The sequence below is a fragment of the Condylura cristata genome, unplaced genomic scaffold, assembly GCF_000260355.1.
Source record: "Condylura cristata isolate star-nosed mole 26May11 unplaced genomic scaffold, ConCri1.0 scaffold00029, whole genome shotgun sequence".
Classification (NCBI taxonomy): domain Eukaryota; kingdom Metazoa; phylum Chordata; class Mammalia; order Eulipotyphla; family Talpidae; genus Condylura; species Condylura cristata.
The window spans coordinates 7,579,332-7,599,628 of NW_004567130.1; the positions used below are offsets into that span (position 1 = coordinate 7,579,332).

General features: G+C 38.0%; 1 protein-coding gene across 2 annotated transcripts in view; it reads right to left on the minus strand.

Annotated features, from left to right (window-relative positions):
* Positions 1–1,451: 1,451 nt before the first annotated feature.
* Positions 1,452–20,297, minus strand: part of PITPNB (phosphatidylinositol transfer protein, beta) — a 64,918-nt gene continuing 46,072 nt past the window's right edge. The window contains exons 9-12 of one of the 2 annotated variants that reach the window (XM_004690861.2): positions 9,510–9,620; positions 7,965–8,087; positions 4,616–4,701; positions 1,452–3,442 (exon numbers count right to left, since the gene is read on the minus strand). In XM_004690861.2, the coding sequence (XP_004690918.1) occupies positions 4,654–4,701; positions 7,965–8,087; positions 9,510–9,620 (282 nt within the window). In that variant the 3' untranslated portion in view covers positions 1,452–3,442; positions 4,616–4,653. The remainder of the gene's footprint in view (positions 3,443–4,615; positions 4,702–7,964; positions 8,088–9,509; positions 9,621–20,297) is intronic. The other variant, XM_004690860.2, reaches the window with a different exon arrangement.

Sequence of the window (20,297 nt, forward strand, 5' to 3'; positions counted from 1 at the left end):
AACTTCCAGCCTAACAAGTTGATGAAGGGAGAGCAAAGGGAGTGCTAATTTAAAGACAACAGTTGAGTTCACAGAACAGGAGGGCAAATGATTTTAGATCAACCAGCAGGGAGTCTGGTGAGTGGAAGAGGGAGAAGTGACACTCACAGGACATACCATTAGAGCCTAATGTCAAATGACCGTGAATGCTCAACAGTTGAGAAGACATAGCCCAGGATAAGGTCCAGGTTTGGCCCACACCCCAGGCCCAGTGTCCAGCAACAGCCTGAGTTCTTCAAGTTTCACCAAGACGCCTTCAGCTTGAACTTTTGTTTTCTACCTGAACACTGTAGGGAATAGCCAAGATCTCCCCCAACCAACTTTCTACTGTTACACGAGTACTTATCAACTGACTGCAATTTATCTACTCACATGCCTGTTTCCCACACTGGATGTACACTTCTATTCATCTTGTTACCTATAGTGAGACCTGAACCAGGTATGCAGCCAAGCTGGTTGCTGGATGCACAAATGCTAAAACTGTCAATGTGAATGCAAACACTACATCTGAAATAAAAGAAAGTAACATCAGAAAAAAAACAAAACAAAACCCTGAAATACAACATCATACATTGATTTTATCCAGAGAGCTGGCGACCCCTCCAAAGGATGAGGTTGAGCAGCTCTGGAATTTAAATGGGAACTACACTAGTTGTCTTGTGACCAGAAACAGTAGACTAGATGGGACAAAGTCCTAAAAGGAGATGTAAGACATGGGCCTGAACCAGGAAGCCATGACCTAGTGGCAAAATCTTCACTGAGGCTTTTTTTTTTTTTTTTAATTCTATGGGTTTTCCTCATTTCTCTCCTTAAAAACAATTTTTTAAAAACCCAAGACTAGGGACCTCCCTGGTGGTGCAATGGGTGAAAGCACAGCATTAAGAAGCTAAAGCCACTTCAGCATGTGTTTGACCCCCCCACCAGCCCTGGAGGTGATCCACATGGCGCCGCAGACCTCTCCTGACCCGCCCGCTGCTCCCCTCAGCAGTGTACTTTGTCAGTCGGCCTGTTCTGCTCCCTACTCTGTCTCTGGTGAATCCTCTCACCACCCCTGCACCTCTGGCCTGTACCCTAGTTCTGTATGCATAAATAAATAAATCTTAAAAAAAAAAAAAGACCAAGACTACAAATAAATAATCCTTCTTCAGATTACTGCTTAGCATTTAAAGACAGAAACTTGTTTAAGAAACAAAATATAACAACTTAATGTAGCACAGGCACATTTCAACAATGGGAGTCTGTGATAAGAAATCAAAAACAAAACACTTTTACTTTATTTTTTTTTCCTCAGAATGGTAGTGTTGCAAATTAGAGAATTCTCGAAAACACACACACGCACACAAGCGTGCGCGTGGCCCATAGTGTTCTGAACCAGATGAGGCATCAGGGAAACAACCACTCAAGCACACAAGTGGCATTTTGTGATCAAATTTATTTTTTGTTTAAATTTCATTTACTTTGTTTTACTGTAATTTACACGAGAGACTGCCAAGTAAACTAGGTATTTTACATTCACCACACATTCCCTCAAATCTCCACAGTTGTTAGAAAAACATTAAAATCCATGCACCGGGCTCTCATTTCCATGTGCGCCTAAGCTCCCAATGATGCTACAGATGCCAACGAGAGTTAAGTTCATTAAATGGAGAGGGCTAGACTTTTTATTTCACAAAATTAGCAATAATCTTCCTCACACCAAACACTTTGCAGACAATGATTATGCTTTGACAAAACCTATCTTACAACAGTGTCCGGAGAGTAAACGTCAGTTGTGACCCTGAGTACACAAGAGGACATCCGCACGCACTATGAGGTTTTCTGCGGAGGGTAACAGGGCATCGTAACGCAGTAGTGATCCTAAACACCCTTGTCTGAGTCACTGCAATCACTTCCGTGGGGACACAGGACATGTGGGGAAACGAGGAGTGGGGACGGCAGGCCTGTCAGCAAATCAGATTACTAATGTGATGTGACTACAGGGGCTGGCATGTTCCAGGAGGGATGATCGGTTAAAGAAGACAGTTTGTGACCTGAAGGCTTCAACAACATCACTGCATTCAAGCTTCTAGGACTGACAGGAGAAAAACGGGATCTGGACAGAGAAGGCTGATACAAATCTCACCTAGCTATTGTTTCTTTTTCAAAAAATGGGGGACAAAACATGGCAGCAGCTTGTAACCAGCAGTTTTCCTGGTGCTTATTCAGGACATGCTCCAAAGACATCCTGCTCAAGAGCACTCTGAGAGGGAGGAGGCGCACTGGCCCTCAGCAGGGCCTCTTCCCTGTGCGGGCCAGCTTTGCGCTGCGCCTGAAAATTTCCTATCTCAAAAGTCAGCATCTCGCCATAAAGTGTATTTCAACAAGAAAAAGAGCAAAACATCTTCACTGTCTATATTCTATCGTGTGAGCTGTGAGTAATCTACATCATTTGCATAGTTTCCAAGCTGTAATTTCAGAAAACAGTCATTTCAGAAATAAGACTCCGTGTGGAAGTGCTGTACTTCCAATTTCTCTAAACAGCCGACAACACTATTAATTTCTTCATCAATTTCTTTGTTTGTCTAACAGAAGCCTGAAAATTGTACAGTGTTTATTATAAATCACAAGCCATCATCTCCATTTTTGCTAGGTTTGATGTAGAAAAATATTTGAAATTTAAAATACAAAATCCAATAAAAACTGGAATTTTTTTTTTAAAAGGATTCTTCCCTAGGGGCAAACAAGTAAAAACTGGCCTATAATTTTACTCTTTACTAACAGATATTGTCCAACTGGCTGTAAGATAATAACCATTCAGAAATAAATCGTTATAAATACATTCAGAGTTTACATTCTGGATTCACTGGAATACTAAAAGCTTTTGAGTAAATTTCTCTGTGGGAGTCTGTTGCTTATAGGACTAAAATAAAGATTTATAAGAGACTGATTTAAAAGAACAGAAAAGTAATAAAAGTCTCTATATATATATATTGGTCCACAACTTGACATTTATGAGACATACCAGCTAGTATTACATTGCAGTCAATTTGTCCATGAATGGTATTACTCTGATAATTATTAAAATTTGTTCCAGGTATATATATTGAAAATATTTTCTTTTGCATTCTTGCTGAAGATAGGTACAGTACTTTGGAGAAATTGTACTAATCCCTTCAGTATGTTTGTATGTACATATATACACAAGTGTGTGTATTCTAATCTGTAGCTCTACATGCGCTTTATATACAGCCACAGATATATATACACACACAAACATATATACACACGTGGTTGGGAACCTGTGCATGTGAGCTGTTAGCACAAGCACACATCTGGGAACATCAACACTGCAAGATACTGTTCAGATTCTTCTTCACTCATCACTGGCTGCACTTGTTCCCCTCACTTGACCTTGATTACGTAACTGTAAGAAAAAATAAAAGTGCAACGTGTTAAAATACAGAGAAATACGATGTTAGTCTTAAGAAAGAAAAAAAAAAAGTCATCATTACAGCAAAACCTATAGCAAAAAGGGTACTGATGACTACATTTTAAATATTTAACCTTCTGAAGACTCTGGTCTCACTAGTGCAGTGGTTTAACACTCTGTTTCATCAGAGGGAAAATAAATTAGAAGCAGAAATAAATCACAGAAACTTAGAAGAACTTAACAAAAAACAGAAACTTAAAATTTTTAAATGAACACTGAATTAAAGAAAGGGCTCTGGAGGAATCCTGGCCAAGTTCATTCATTCTTGTTGGAATAACTATTCTCCTTACAGCTGAACACTATCTCTCCTGTGTTTAATAATTAAAGAGCAGGTAGTGCAAGTAAGGAATTTTCAGAGAACCATGGTGGACTAAGAAGTGTTCAATTTTGTTCTTTTCCTAATACTGTAGCTAGAGATTAATGATGATCCAATATTAATAACAACATTCTGTCAAGTTTGGTTTATTCACACTGATTTTAGTGGTGGGGATTCTGAGGCTCTTTTTTGCCCCTCTAGGTAAACCTCATCTGGGCATATAAATTTGTATTAGAGAAATAACACTGCAAAAATGTTTCATAGTATAAATGAAAACCAAAGTGTATGCACACATATTAAAGCTAACTGTAAAGATAAGTGGAGATTCAACACGAAGGACAACTTTCTGGTGTTCAGGAACAGTTTCAACTATGGAGCTTGGCCCTTGTGGTATGGGATGAAGGATCTTAGTAAGACTTAAAAAGTTTTTAATGATTTCCTTATTACTCACAAGTGGTCCTATTGAGAAACTGATCAATTAACTGGTTATCAATGAAACAATCAGCTATCTTCTAGGCAAAACTACATGATGACTAAGTGCAGCTGGCAGCAGACTTCTAACCTCAAACTCTAGGAACTAGCTTGTGATCACTACATGCAACCTTGTTCCACACACAAAATCTTACAGGGCAACAACTCTAGTGTGTACTGTCAATTTCTAAAATATATTATCTCTTACATGCTGAAATTTAAACTACATTTAACACTTAGGCTCTGCTCAGCAAGTTAACTACCCATTATACAAAAGGTGTTGGTTTTTAAACATTCTTTTTACCCAGGTCTTCACTTACACAGTTTGATATTGTCTCTGACCCTACAGGGGACTCATCTAGACATCAGCAGCCGACGTGCCTCGAACGGAACCCTTCTTACGCATCTAAACGTAAAATAAAATCATGAGCTGCTGAAATCACAGACTCTAAATTGGGTTAGCAAGCAAGGAGAGAAAGATCTAGAAGAGATTGTGAAGTGGCTGCTGTGTGTTTGTAACAACACACACATGGAAAATGAAGTTCAGTGGCACCTCTAGGAATCTTGGTCAAAGAAAACCTTGCAAAAGGCTTTTCTTACACAGCACACACACACAATTATCTATTCTTGAATCCAGGAAACAAAAATCTGCACTGTTGATGTAGAATTATCAAAGACAGCAATGGGAAAAGAACCCTTCACCAATGTACTGTGAGAAAATGCCCAATGGTATGGTTCATGTTTTTGCAGTCCTCAGACTAAACCGGGGGCCAAGAGAGATGGCACCTCGGCTGCTTCTGAGACCAGGGTCCCTCAGAGGCATTTTTTATATTGATAAGAAGTTTACTGGAAAGGGCAGAACAAAAAGAACAAGTGAGCACAGGAACAATATGAACTACATAAGGATGTGTTAGAACGGATACACATACAAAAGAGCCTACAGAAAATTAAAACAAAAAACAACCAAAACTCAATGAGAAAATTAAGACTAGATGACAAAGGAACAAATGCAATAAACACTTCTAAAACTCAACACTTTCTTCCCACCCTCCACAGAAGTGCCAATTGAGAACACCTGACAATGTTTCCTAAAGTATTTCTTCAGTTGCTGAGTCTAACCCCAATATTTCTTCACAGAATTACAGACAGAAACATTCCTCTTTAACTAACCTCTCAAGATGTTCTTCCTTTCCTTCAGGACCAAAACTATTTGAAAGAAATTAAATTCTTAAATATTTATGAGTTAAAAATTATAATGTATTAAATTCTGTCATCAGGTATTAGGATAAGAAGACTTCAAAACAAAGCAAAACAAAAAACTATGAACAAAATGGGACATGCCTCCGTGGTGAAAAGAGCTTGAAAATGTTAAGCTTTCTAGAAGGGGTTTTGACCTGCAGGCTTGATGCTGCCCACATTCTGGAAGCTCATAAACCCACTGTTAGGGATGCCAAGCAGCAGTTTTGTGGAAAATAACACTATTCATCAATGACCTAGAGCAAGATAAATGGGATTTTACATCAGGATGATCAGCTCTTACTCCTAAAATTTGTCTTCAGTCTTGAAATATTTAAGAAAATTCATGGGCCTTCAACCCTAACCAATAATGAATTTCTTCCAACTTCATGGAGATTTCAATGAGTTTGAGCCACGTGGATACAATAAGGATGACCACCTTCAAAAAAACTGGGCTTCTGTGTACTGTATTTTCATCTTTTCCTGCACAACTCCCCACTCACGAATAACTGACTCACACGGGGAAGCGGCTGGCCCTGCACGACAACTGCCGTTAAGTGGGAGCAAGAGTTGCTGTTTTCTCATTGGGGAGCTCCCTGTACTGACAATGGCACTGTACTGAGCTCTGGTACAGGAGGAAAGAAAAAGCACAACCTGGGCCAACAGAGGACATAGTCAAATTCTCTCCAAGGGGCCTTGAGGCAAGCACGATCAGAGTGCCAACCAGGGAGGGCTTCATTCACCATCCTTCAACCATAACCACTTTCATCATGTTATGGGCACGTAGTTCTTCAGCATATGTATTAAAAACAAAAGGCCTCCCTCCCTGAGAGTCTAAGTTTGATAATAAAAAAGAAACAATTCTGGTTTCTCTAGTATTGCCATCTCCTTTTTGGTGAGCTTAGACAATGAGTATAAATCGTGCCACCAAGTTTCTCTAAGGACTTGAGTAGCAAGAGGGAGAGAAACTAGGCAAGACAGGGGAAAAGGCACCAAAGCTGAGTGCCGTAAGGGTGCCTTTTAAGAGCAGGGTCTCTGACCCTTCAGATGGAAAGACAAAGTGGGTGTGAGGGATGAAAAGAAAGGTAAGAAGTGACCATGACTTGCTCTTGCCTGTTCAAGTGTTCTGCCTGAGATTAAGTCTAAAAAAAGAGGATGAGGGAGTCTTCCAAGCTTGCCATATGATTACCCTAGTCCTAAGACCAATACTCAGAGTCATACTACCACATTAAGAACATGAAGTCAAAGAGGCTTCCACTGGCTGGCCTAAACATCAAACCCCAATTTATAACATTGTCTCTCTGGGAAAACATGCACCAATCAAACAAATTTGAACTTAAAATTTTTGGAAGAAAATCTATTCATAAGCTGGAGACTGTCTCAAGTTTACTTTATGTATAAGATAAGGTTAAAACATTTTATTGCCTTATAAAGAAAATATGTCCTAGTCCTCTCCGAACGTTTGTATAAAGCTAATTAGAAGCAGATCTGCTGTAATCACCAAAAGTAAGCAATTTTAAACACAGATTCTTTACGATGCGATGTGCCAGACAAATAGATTTCCTTGTGTGCCAAAGAACCTGATTTGCTGCCATTCTCCTGTGATTAAATAGAGTTCCTGCCTCACACACAGGCATTCGTCAAACACTCTCGCCTGCAGGGCTTCCAAAGCTGGGACTGCTGGCAGAACTCTAGATGACTGCATGGAAACCACGAGTCTGTCCTGAACATTCCTTGGGTTCATTACCCCATGGGGCCTTACTTTCAACTAAAAAGAAGTGTAGCCCAGAGCAAAAGCAAAACCAGATATGTGCAAAAGAAAGTCAGGGAAGAATCTGTCCTGGAGAGACTGAAGAGGCTCAGCCTGTGGCAAGTAAATGGTAGGAGGCTTTAGCTGAAAGGCTGATGCTGATCCCAGCACCAGGTTCACAGGACTTCTGCTTGATGCTAATGAGGAAATGAGGACCTCAGCTAGTTGTGCGAGGAGAAGAAGCATTTCTGCAATCAGTGACAATAACATTAGCCTTGTCTTTCCTATAGAAGAGGGAATTAGGACTTGCTGTGCATACATTAACAACTTACTGCGTCAATAAAGTGAGCCAAAGACAACTTGGTCCGATAAAGTGAAAGATAAAAGGACTCTGAACCAGGTACCATCACAGAGAAGAAATGCATGAAAAAGAAAAAACCATTCCAGGAAACTAATTCTTATCAAGAAAGCTCAAGTCTACTTTCACGAAAGATGCTTAACAAAAAAGAAATTGGAACATGAGAAGGGATATTGTTAGTACCTAAGAAACTTAGTTTGGGAGGACATATAGATTAGAAATGGTTTTTAATAATACTATTCTTCACTCTAAGTCTACATTTACTAAGTACAAAGTTTGAGAAAGGGGGAAATTAAGAGGATTTCTACAGAAAGGGAAATCTTACTGTTTCTAGTTCTTTCTGTGTTTCATCTTCCATTCTTCTAATGTCTTCCATTGTCAGATCAATCCACTTGTCAATCCAACAAAAAAGCTGGCGGTGAAAGTTTGTAAATATCCTTTTTTCTTGCTTTAAAATAAAGTAGGATAAGGCAGCAAAAAATAAAATAAAATAAGATTAATAACATTTGGTTTGACAAGAATATTCAATGACAATCAGAGGAAATCTTAATTACCTCTTATTTAACTAAATAAAAATTTCCCTATGAAAAGTGAAACATTCTCTACCAGAAAATAAAATATTTGTGCATGTCCAGATTCAACATAAACTCCTGCTGAACCTGATTTATTTTTACCTTTTACTAAATGTCAGTGACCAAAGGTCAACTCAATTTTTTTTCTGCTACAAAACTATACATTGTCATTCTTAATTTCTCTGCAATTCAAAAGCATACTGTAGGTAGAATACAAAACGTACTGAGAGAAATGAGTCTTGGGTTCTTTGAAATAATTCTTAACAATTAAGAATTATATGTTCTCATTTAATTTCCTACTCCAATGTTACTGCTATCACATATATACTAATAAGCTCATGTAGATAATTACTGGTTTTAATTTTTGAATTATTTAGTTTTTACTTAACTTCTCCCAAGAGAAGAAAGTGCAATGAACAATGAGTATTTCAGTACTTTTGAACAATTTTCAATATTTAGGGTTTTTTCCCCCCACAAACAGAAGGGACTTCATCAATTATATGTGCGACTTCTATTTATCAGAACTGGATTGTTAATGTATGATTATGATCCAAAAGGAAGGAAGGAAGCCAAAATTTAGAGTGACTACTGTGGCCCAACTGCAAGCAGACCCAAGAATAATCAAAGTTTCCAGGACTCTTAAAAGATCTTTTTTAAATAAAACGTTGCAGCAGTTATAGTTTTAAGACGACGACAAGTTATGGGAAACTCAAACACAACTAGTCACAGGTTCAGTGATACAACAGGGGGCTTCTTTATACTGACTACTACTTGGAGGAAAAGCAATGAACAAACTCTGCATGTTTACAACCATGTGCATTTATACAACCGCAACCCCCACCTCCATCACACTGCCCATGTTACTTCTATTGAGATGTAGAAGTAAAACAAAGCAGTCATTACTGGATCCCCAGATCATGTCATTCTAGGTCCTATTCTCAGTCATGGCTGCTAACGAAGATGTCACATAAGAAAGTGCAAAGCACACAAACAAGGTGTACTGTCAGGGAAGATTTGTGTGGAGGGCAGTGTGAAGGCAGACTTGCCCCTCAGCCCGAGGCCTACCTACCCTCTCCTCCAATGTTGGAGCACCAGGCTCCTTAGGGCTCGCTAAGAAGAGCTGGGCAAACTTTCAGGGAAGTCTTTTAAACACAAAAACGCTATGTTCTTGCCCAAAGTCAGCCTCTTGTCTTTGCGTTTGTGGGGGGTAGGAGGGACGCGTGATAGCAGAAAATACACCATTAGTAGTAATCGCAACTCTTACCTAAATTTAAAATCAAATTTGGAATAGACTTTACCTTCTGAATGAAGTTCTCTACTTTGCTTTGCAGTCCCCACCACTTGAATTTGATCGTCACCAGTTTATAGGCACACATCTGAGGACAGTCAGTGTTGTTTGCTAGTTCCTTCTAGATGAGGAGAATGGAAAGAGAAAAATCGTGACTTAAATTTTTATGTTTTGATTAAAATTGACTGTTGGTAACAACATCACAGACATACATGAAGAAAACTACAGTCTCATATGTGTTTAATTCAGGTATTTGGAAATTCCAAATTGTTTTAGTAAAAGCAGCGATATTCCCCTACTGCAAACTCTCCTTCCACAGATGTAGTTACATCCTGGCTCTACAGTTTAATCGGTACATTGCTCTGCCTCAAATTACACTATTCAGATCTCATATTAAATACCAAATTCTGTTCACATCCTATCAGTAGTGAGTCTTTAGTTTGTAGGAGTTTTCCTAACCTCATTATCACACTCCCATTGTGGACACGGTGAGTTGCAATAAAAAACAGTGAGGCGGACACTGGCAGGTAGAGAGGTACTGTATTTTAACGGAGGGATTTTCAATGGAAGGGGTATGCTGAAAGGCATGCAGCAGCAAAAATAACCTATAACTATCAAATATCTGAAGGCAAGTCCCACACACATCTGGACTTTAATTTCGCCCAGTGATTACTTCAGAGTTTAAGTGGTGTAGTTAGGGAATCAAATCTTTTGTTGTCAAAAGAAAGGGAAAAAATATTTTTTTTAATTTGTTTTTAAAATAAGGTAGAGAGGTGGAGCAATTATCTGAATTGAAAGAGACAAAATATAATGTTTGTGACTTATTTTCAGAAAAAGTTGTACCCTTAGCTTATTTTACTGTAGGACATAAAAATGCACTTTTGAGTTTTTAGGTTCAACCAAAAAAAAATGTTATAATATGCATTTGTGGGGAAAGAGGAAGAGACTGTAGGAAGAAAAAGGAGAGGAGAAAACAAAGAGTTGACAACTGTTGAATCTAAGTGGAGGTATTCGCTGTTCTACTGTCTTCTTGGCTAGTTTTTATGTTTTCATTATAATAATTGGGCGGGAGGGGACTGCAATCTATGGTATTACTGACAATTTCTGTGAAAAGTATTGCAGGCTTCTGCCTCTGTAACATCAATACACCAGCTTATTATTTGGGGGGAAGGCATGAATGGAGGGGTAGAACATGAAGTCTGAAACACACATCACTGTTTGCACTATGGTTCCTCCAAGCTGATATGTGAGGAAGATTCAAACACTAGTGAGCTGACTTGGAAGAGGACTACGATGGGCACAGCACTGATTCAATGTGACACTGTCCTGCTTCTGAAGCTCACAGCCTAGTACATAAGGTAGGTTCCTGGGTGAGGTAACAGGCAGTGGTGGCTACAATCCAGAAAAGGGTAATTCTGTAAACTCTAAGCCCCAGTACTGGTGTACTTGCAAGACGAAACCTATGTGTTAGGAATTGATGAGGATTAAATAGGGCACTGTATGCTCTGGGCCTAGCACGTGGGACTCAAGGGCTAAATACATATTAGTCCCCCCACTGCCTTTCTTTTAACAGTCATCTTAACACTCTGAATTTGCAAAAACAGTTTCAAACAAAGCTTCTCAAAGTAGGAAGTCGTGTGCAAAATTATGAGGCCCCTTTATATAAAAATTAAATCAGTGAGGCAAAGATAAAACACCTATTTACAATTACTCTTCCTTCTTCACCATTCCCAGTGCTCAAGACATCAATGCTCCATCAGTCATACTGTGTGCCATCTTCATGTCTACTTCAACTCATCTGCAGATCCAACATTCAATGAGTTGTTCACTGTGAGCAAATATTCTTCCCATGTAGGTCTGAATTCTAAAACTTAAAGATTAGTCTTCATTTATGTATTGATAGCACTGGCCACACTTTCTCCCAAGCTCTCAATAATGGTTCGATTTCAAGTGAATTTTAAGTATACAATGTATGAAAATATTTTATCTTAATTTTAGTAACAGGCCTCAAAATTCTGTAGTGTCCTGCATAATAGATCAGCTTTTTGCAGGAAATCTCCTCCGTAAAAACATTTCATCTTCTGACTAGCAAACTTGTTACATGGGTTAATCAATGAGGGAAAATTTAAACAAAAATATTTCATTTGAGTGACTTCTGTCAACAATGAACTTTAATTAGCAAGATTAATACTATTTTTTATGACTTCCCTGCCATAAAACAGTACCATTGTGAAAATTCAGTTCATGTGTATATCACACACAAATGTACACATCATATTTTATGGATAAGTTTAATATAGAAAGTATTAAGTGGCTACCATTTACAACCCAATCTAAGCATTGACCAAGGACACACAAAAGTGACTGGCAGAGAGGTCAGGAATTATGTATATAAATACTAATAAATCATTGCTCTTGGCCCAAACAATCTCTATTAGAAGGGCCACCCTTCAGACCTATAGTCCTAGGACCTCTTATTTCCCCACACCCCCAAACCTGAGACCCCATGTAGTCAACAAGCCTACCATAGGGCATAACTAGCCCTATAATGACAAGGCTGGTCTTTCAGAGATTATTTCTGCAATAAGAAGTGAGTCAGGGTTGAGAATGCTTAAATTCAACACATGTCACTAAAAACATCAATGAGACACAACTTGGGGACATACAGAATACAGTTGGGGAAACGGCAAGATAATATGTGCTAAACAGCAGTGCCAGTCTTAGGACTTAGGTTGCAGTCTTCAATAATTAAGCAAAGTCATGTCCTACTTAATGTGCACAGAATCCTTAACCTCTCTGGGCCTCACTTCTCTGTAAAAGGAAAGCTGAGCTCTATCTGAGTTTTTCAATCTTTATGACATGACACTAAAAAGATGGGTGAGGGTCAAGGGTCAGGGCTGCCTCGGGCTACATAAGTACATGTTCTTTAGATACCCACTGGCTTATCTGAAACCTTCTATAATTTTGCATTTCATTCCACAGCATGCTTGAAATTAACAAAATGTCCCCCTAACCATCTACACTCAGGCTGAATTTCCTCTGTGGCTGAGAATCTCTCATACACCACTAGCCCAAAGATCCTATTAATTATGAGCTGCTGATAGCTTCTTAGTGAAGGCCCAAATCACTGGATACCTTGTGCTGAATGAAAACCTTGAGTGCTTCTAGTGAAACACTGGCTCTTTAGAATTTTCCTGGTTTATAAAAACAGCAGGATGAAGCATGGTTCTAATTAAAGAGTAAGCTATATTTAATACAAACATGCCTACACCAAATTTGGACTCCAGGAACAGTGCACACACACGTGACTTCTACAATTACCCAAGTTTGTTTCTCACATTCTTCCTAGTGACTCTGGCAGCCTATTCAAATCAATTAAGGTAATACTAGTAATTTATAAAGTAACATTGATCTATAAAATTTAGTTTAAAAGTTATAAATGATGGGAGAAAAAGAAACCAGTTGTCTGAGCTATCTTTCCTAGACCTAAAATGTACTGAATATTCAGTCTCAATCTGTTTTTTGTTTTCCAGCCAACTTACACATAACTATTAAGAAAAAAATAAGTTTAGGTAAGAATTTATAAACCAATTTAAAAAACAAACCAGTAAACAACTGTTGTCTTTATTTCTTTGCCTAATACACCACAGAATCATTATCTCATAGTGTAAGATGACTTACAGAAACATAACTGCAGCTATTCCGCAGAACAAAGTCAAGGACACAGAAGCCACCTATTTTCTATTCATTTATTACTATTGTTATTAATTATAATAATTATTAATATATGTGATTTTTTAAGGTCTGACTCAATTCTAAAAATAACGAATGTGATTTACCTCAGAGGTTAAGCCTGGTCTTACAACTTGTGATTTAATTCAGAAAATGTCCCAAATTTAATGACCAAAACAGAAAATAGTGAAATTGTCTTAATGTGGTAAGTAAAGGCTTCTGGCACCATCTTCCTGGGGGTGGAATCTGAATCTTAAGAGCCCATAACCTATGTTCAACAATATATCCATGTTCAGAAAGGTATCCCAATTCATCAGGTAATAAAACAAAAACACTAGATTTATTTATAACAGAAACCTGGATTATTAACCAAAGGTAAGTGGCAAAATATCTCATAGGTTTTCCAAACAATGAGCTACTTAGAGCCTTTAAAAACCACCTTTACAAAGATCAGTTAACAAGTTGAAGGAGGGAAAGCATAACATGAATATAAATAGGTATCTATGCATGGTATGAACACCAATTAGAAAAAAATAGAAATAACTGATAGTACAACAACTGATTTTTTCTATTATGTACAACCCTTTATTTTCAAAACTTAAGAAATGTCACTTTGTAATCAGAGAAATTCCTAAAATGCTTCGAAAACAGACTCAGAAAGTTTGGGCCCTCCTTTGAGTATTTTATGATGAAGTTTTACTCTGTCTTAAATTATATGGGGACTCCACTTTAAATTTTCATCCTTCTTTGACTATAATCAAATGCTTTCCTGTCCTTTTTTTGATCTTCAATAAATTAAACAGAACCATTCTAAAATATGAAGATCTTTAAAACTTTAGTTCAGTTCCTATTTAATTCTTCCTAATCTTAATTAAACTTTTAAAGCAAAGGCAAGGCATAAAATATAACCAACACTTCAGAGTTCTAAGAAATACATGTTTTGAAGAGATATGCAAAAGTTTCAATAGCACAAATATTTGGTATTCCATAACCAAAGGACTATTCTAGGATTCATAGAACCCAAAGGAGCTCTCGCTTGTCTGCCCAGTCTTCAGCAGCCTTACTACTGGGGCAGAGCAAAGCTTCCTCTTTGCTCCAAAACATACAAATGCTTTCTGAGTTTTTCCTCTTTATTAGTTAATAACCCAAAAGCAAATAAAGCCAAAATCTGAATCTTCACACTAAATTCTAATTCAGTTCAAACTTAAGAGCAAAATAAGATGAACTCCTAGTAGGAGTAAGTAAAGTTATTTGGTTGATAAATTCAAGTTTCATATAGATTAAAGCATGAATATTTAAAAGAATAATTGAAAATGGAAGGCAAAGACTAGTTTGTTACCAAAAGAAAAGCACAATCAAAAGTTCTATAAAATGAAAGTTGTGCACTCACTTAAGAACCCCAAATTATGACTCATCTTTCCATAATTTAAATTTTGTCTGGAATATAGCAAGCACTAGCTAGTTGTGAAATGTTTCCAAAATTGTATTTAAAAAGTCTGCATTTCACTGAATTCCTTACATTTCATGTTTCTAACTATAAATGAAACCCCTAAACTCAAATCATGTTTTTAATTTAACGAGCATATTAGGTTACTCTGAGGTATGCGGAGGAGGCCTAGGGGGGAGTAATGTATACTGGAGCCACACAACACAACTAAACAAAACACAGCATGTTTAACTGGAATCGTGAGCAATCAGCCCATGCTACGCACAAGAACTAGTTTCTTGTGTCTGTGACAAACAAAAATATATACAAATGTGAGAGAATAAAAAAAAAAACAAAAACGTAAAGGCATCTTAGAAGCTCATTTTCTAAAACATTTCTGTCTTGTGCTACATGTCATCTCCAAACATGCTTTTTCCTATTTAAAATATATTAGGATGAAGGTAGAATAGGTATATGCTATGTTTAACCAGAGTTAATACTAAACAAGACACTGCAGGTTCTATAAGGTTCACATTCTCTTCATATTTTAATTTTTCAGTTTTTGGCAATCTAAATGCTCAATTTCAGCTGCTGATTTCCTAACTTTCCAATCCAAGTTTTCCTAAGAAAGTTAAAAATAAAGCACTGTGGGTGCTATTGCCAATGAATGCATCAAGTAAATATCAACACAAGATTACAGAATACAAGTGAAGTATACTGAAATTTCACGCAAAGCCCAGATTGCCCAACTCATAGCCATTTCCTCAATTTTGTTTATTTGGTAGTCATTTGGACAGACCACTTTGGACATTACAGTCTCTGTAAATACATGGTGAAGTCCAACATTTGACTGATTTTTTATTTGGTTTAAAACAGCTCTCTTGAATCCAGCAAATAGTGTCTACTGTAAGTAAACCCCCATACTAGGCAACGCTACATATAAGTAAGTTAAATACAGAGCCAGTAGTTCTTAATTCCCTGAGAAGCAAGGGACAAAGAAAGGAGATAAGTAAGAGTGAACACATAAACCACCAGCCTGACATGGGACACACCAAGTAACCTGAGAAGGTCATCAACACAGAACTTTAGGGAGGGTTCAGAGTTTTCTATCTGGGGGTAGATGGGAAATGTTAGATGGTATAAGGCAAGATAAATTCAAAAGATTAAAGTAACTGTAGCTTAAACTAATTTACACACAGAGTAGGCAAGAAGAAACTAAGATAGGGAAGTTTACTGTAAGATGCATTTTTGCATGTTCCCAAACTTAGTTATTTCTGTAGCTCACACCCATTTTTTTTTTAAAGATTTATTTATTTATGCATACAGAACTGAGGGGTACAGGCCAGAGGTGTAGGGGCGGCGAGAGGCTTCACCAGAGACAAAGTGGGGAGCAGAACAGGCAGATGGACGAGGCACACCACTGAGGGGAGCAGTGGGAGGGCCAGGAGAGGTCTGCCTCGCCAAGTGGATCACCTCCAGGGCAGGCGGGAATCGAACTCATGTGGAAGTGGCCTTAGCTTCTTAGTGCTGTGCTTTAACCGGCTACGCCACCAGGGAGGGCCTCTTAGCATCTTTTCACAGACACAGATGGGGAAAGAAGTCTTGGCAGCTTAGCAGAAAAACATTAGAGTCCCTATAATCCACAAACATGGCTGCCTCCCATTGACTTGGGGAGATACAGAATGGCCAGTATGGCAATTGTAAAATGGGTGTAGAGTATGAGTAAGCTTATAAATGGTGTAACCAACTGTTCTCAGAATTCAATCTCTTAATTGCCAGGGGTTTTGCCCTGACTATAATTAACATGGAAAGCTAAAAAGGATACATCTTTATGATTAGAAAAAGCACATACATGAGATGATACATAAGCTACCACAGTTTCTAAGTCAGTTTGTTTGACCTGATCCCTTTATACTTCAGTGTTCAACATAGGCAGAGCCTTCAGAGACCTGTCAAGCACTGTTAAGGATGGAAGCTTTGGCAAAGCTGCCTACAAATACCTTTACTGGCTTAATTATTAACTAATGTATATTTGTAGACAGAAGCTTAAGTCTTCATGAGGTATCTGGATTAAATGAAGAAAAAATATGGTTTAACACTGGATAAAAATGATACCATGATCTTTAAAAGTGGTATCACTTTTTTATTTGTTTGTTTTTTTTTAAGATTTATTTATTTGTTCATACAGAACTGGGGTACAGGCCAGAGGCTCAGGGGCGGCAAGAGGCTTCACCAGAGACGGAGTGGGAAACAGAACAGGAAGATCTACGAAGTACACTGCTGAGGTGAGCAGTGGGCGGGTCAGGAGAGGTCTGCCACGCCATGTGGTCACCTCTGGGGCAGGCGGGAATCGAACTCATGCGGAAGTGGCTTTAGCTTCTCAGTGTTGTGCTTTAACCCACTGCGCCACCAGGGAGGGCCCCAAAATGGTATCATTTTTTAACACTGGATAAAAATGATACCATGATCTTTAAAAGTGGTGTTTCAATTTGTTTAAATGACTCCTTACCACATCAGAGGAGGTAAACTGGAAAGCTAAAGGAAGCTACATACAAAATGCTTTGGATAAAACATCAGAATAGGTAGTCAAAATGTCACAAAACACAAAAAATTTTGCCAAACCCAAATGAACCAATGTGTACACACTCACACATGCACGTACTGTGCTACAGAGAAGCAACACATTCAGTCATGAGAAATACAATTCTGCTCTGAAACAAACATTTTTTTACCAGGTTACACATACCGACATTAAATCAGATGTTAGAAACCCTAAAGAACGAAATATAATTTATGTGCTCAGATTTTGAAGATTTTTAGAAATTCTTTTTTCAATTAAGGACTACACATGTAGGTTTATCTAAAAAGAGTATGTATCATACCAGTGGCTAACAAAACCAAAACCAAAAAAAAAGTCTATTCTTAACAGATGTGGAAAATAGGAAAACTTACTCCCTAGCAACTCCATGATTTCCTGCTCGCAAATGCTCTCTAAACTGTGTGGTGTCTGTATTCATTAAACACCACATAACCTTGATGGGTGGGAGTGAAAGTAAAGATAGGTGAGCCAGAATTTAGTTGACAAACTAGAACCAAGAGAACCCTGGATACTATGTGTCGTAACAGAACAGCATATTTATTATCTGACCTGAGATAAAACCTTTTTGTTTTCAGGGGAGGGAAGAGCACAGGGACCATGGTGATGGTGCCCAGTGAATTGCTGGGAGTTTAATGGGAACTACACCTGAGAGGAGAAAGCAAATATTGTACAAAAGAGAACAATGATGTAAAATGTATGTAAATGCATTTAAAAGATTAAAAATAAGTAAATAAATAAAAGATAAACTTTTTATTTTTGAAGACAAAATCATGATAATAATAATCTTGCATTTCCTGTGTTGAACATGTAACATTCACAGCTTCAATTAGCCACCTAACTCAGTGCTCTGAGTCAGTTCCTAACATGCCCTTTTCAGCGATGTGCAAACTGAAGTTCAGAGTTAGGGTTACATAATTTATCTTTACAACTGTGACAAATTCATGATGGGTTTCCAATGGATCTCCCTTGGTGCTACAGACTCCCTGAACATTAGAAATGATCACTGATATTAACAAAAAAATCAAGAATTCTGGCAAGTACCATGAATTCAGAACCATATAATGGCCATAATGCACTAAGGCATACGAGGTACAAAGTGGTGACTTAGGAGTCACAGATTGAGAGAATCTGTTATTTTTGTACTTCCTTCAATTTCTATGACTAGCACCAAGTCAGGAACTACAGAAATGGCTGATATTTTGCTTTTCTTCTACAACTATATATTTCCCTGGTCAAATTTCTTATCTATAAGATGAAGTAGTTGTACTTGCCTATAGGAAAGCTGTGAAGATTCAATATGGCTTTACATAGTGCCTATTATGGTAGCCAGGAAAAGTTTCATTTCCCCTATCTAGTATGGTTCAGACAATCAGCAAATACTGAAATAATTCAAAAGGAAAAGACCACTGTGGAGTAAGTAAGGAAAAGTCCCAAACCTTCGAGTGAACTTTGGGACTTGTACTCCAAGTCAGATTTCCACTGAGGGGTAATCTTATTTAAACTGAAGGGTGAGGGTGGGACAGTACCTGAGAGGTCTTCAGAATAGCTGTATACCTACAATGGAGCACTTACCGAGGAGCAGCCCTACACACAAGGTCTCTTGGTCCTGATTACCATGTATTTCATCCCTATCTTCATAATTCAGAAGTACAGAATTGCCAACTAGCATCTTTCCCCAGTACTACCAGTTAGAGGAGATACTGATAAGATCGAGTCAGTTCATAGGATCCTATTTTTCTGTATGTTACGTGATCAGTTATCCTTTGTACTCTCATTTTCCTTCATAGCAGTTTAATTTTTATTCTTAATTATCATACTTATTTCTGAGGTCATGGTAACTCACTGAAATTCAGGTAACCAGTAACTCAATTTGTCAGAATAGCTGCATCTACCATCATCTGGCTGATGTTAACCACCAACAGAAAAATGGGTAGAAAGGTCACACTAAAACCAGTATGTTCCTGGAAAAACACTAAGCTACTCTTAAATGCACACGTACATGCACACACACACAGAGACACGTGGTGGTGGTGGTGGGGGTGCATGCTGCTACATAACACAATCTGAAAAATGTGAAATTCATTTTTTCTACAAACTGAATCTAATCCAAAATTTTAAATAATCATTAGCCCATAGTAAAAGACAATGCAATGTTAGTTAAAAAAGGAAAAAATTATAAATAAAAAAACTATAAATATTCTAGGGTTCTAAAAGGGTGGAAACTAGGTAAAAGTCTTAATGTCAAACTACTTTTGTTGCCTTTTATAAAACTGATTAAAACTTCCTAGAGGGAACATTTGAGTCCAAACATAATAGACCACCATGTAATGTAACATTGCCTTTTTAGGTTTATACGTGGAAAATTAGCAATTTCAAAATTTTCAATATTTAATCCACCTGAGTCTCAGCCTCATGACTCTCTTGCCTATAAAAGTATGATCAGCTAAAGAGCATTACTTATTGATGCAAGATGATCTTTTAGAAGATGTGGCAAATTCACAAGCAGACCTCTGCTGTTATAGCATGGCACTCTCTCTTAAGCTTCTTGAGAATTCATGCAGGTTAAGTTCTTTTTATTTTTTTTTTTTTAAGATTTATTTATTTATGCATACAAGAACTGGGGTACAGGCCAGAGGTATAGGGGTGAGAGGATTCACCAGAGACAGAGTGGTGAGGATACTGGTGAACTGACTGAAATACGCTGCTCCCTGGACGAGAATCGAATGCATGCTGCAGAGGCTGAGGATAACTTCACAGTGCTGCGCTTTAACCCACTGCGCCACCAGGGAGGGCCCCATGCAGGGTAAGTTCTAAAGTTCACAACTAGAAATTTGAAAAAGGGTGGGGAAATTTTTTTTTTAATCCACTATTGTAAAGTTAGAACACATTTTGGTCCTTAATTTTTTTTTTAAAGATTTATTTATTTATTCATACAGAACTGGGGTATAGGCCAGAGGCCCAGGGGTGGCGAGAGGCTTCACCAGAGACAGAGTGGGGAGCAGAATAGGCAGATCGACGAAGTACACTGCTGAGGGGAGCAG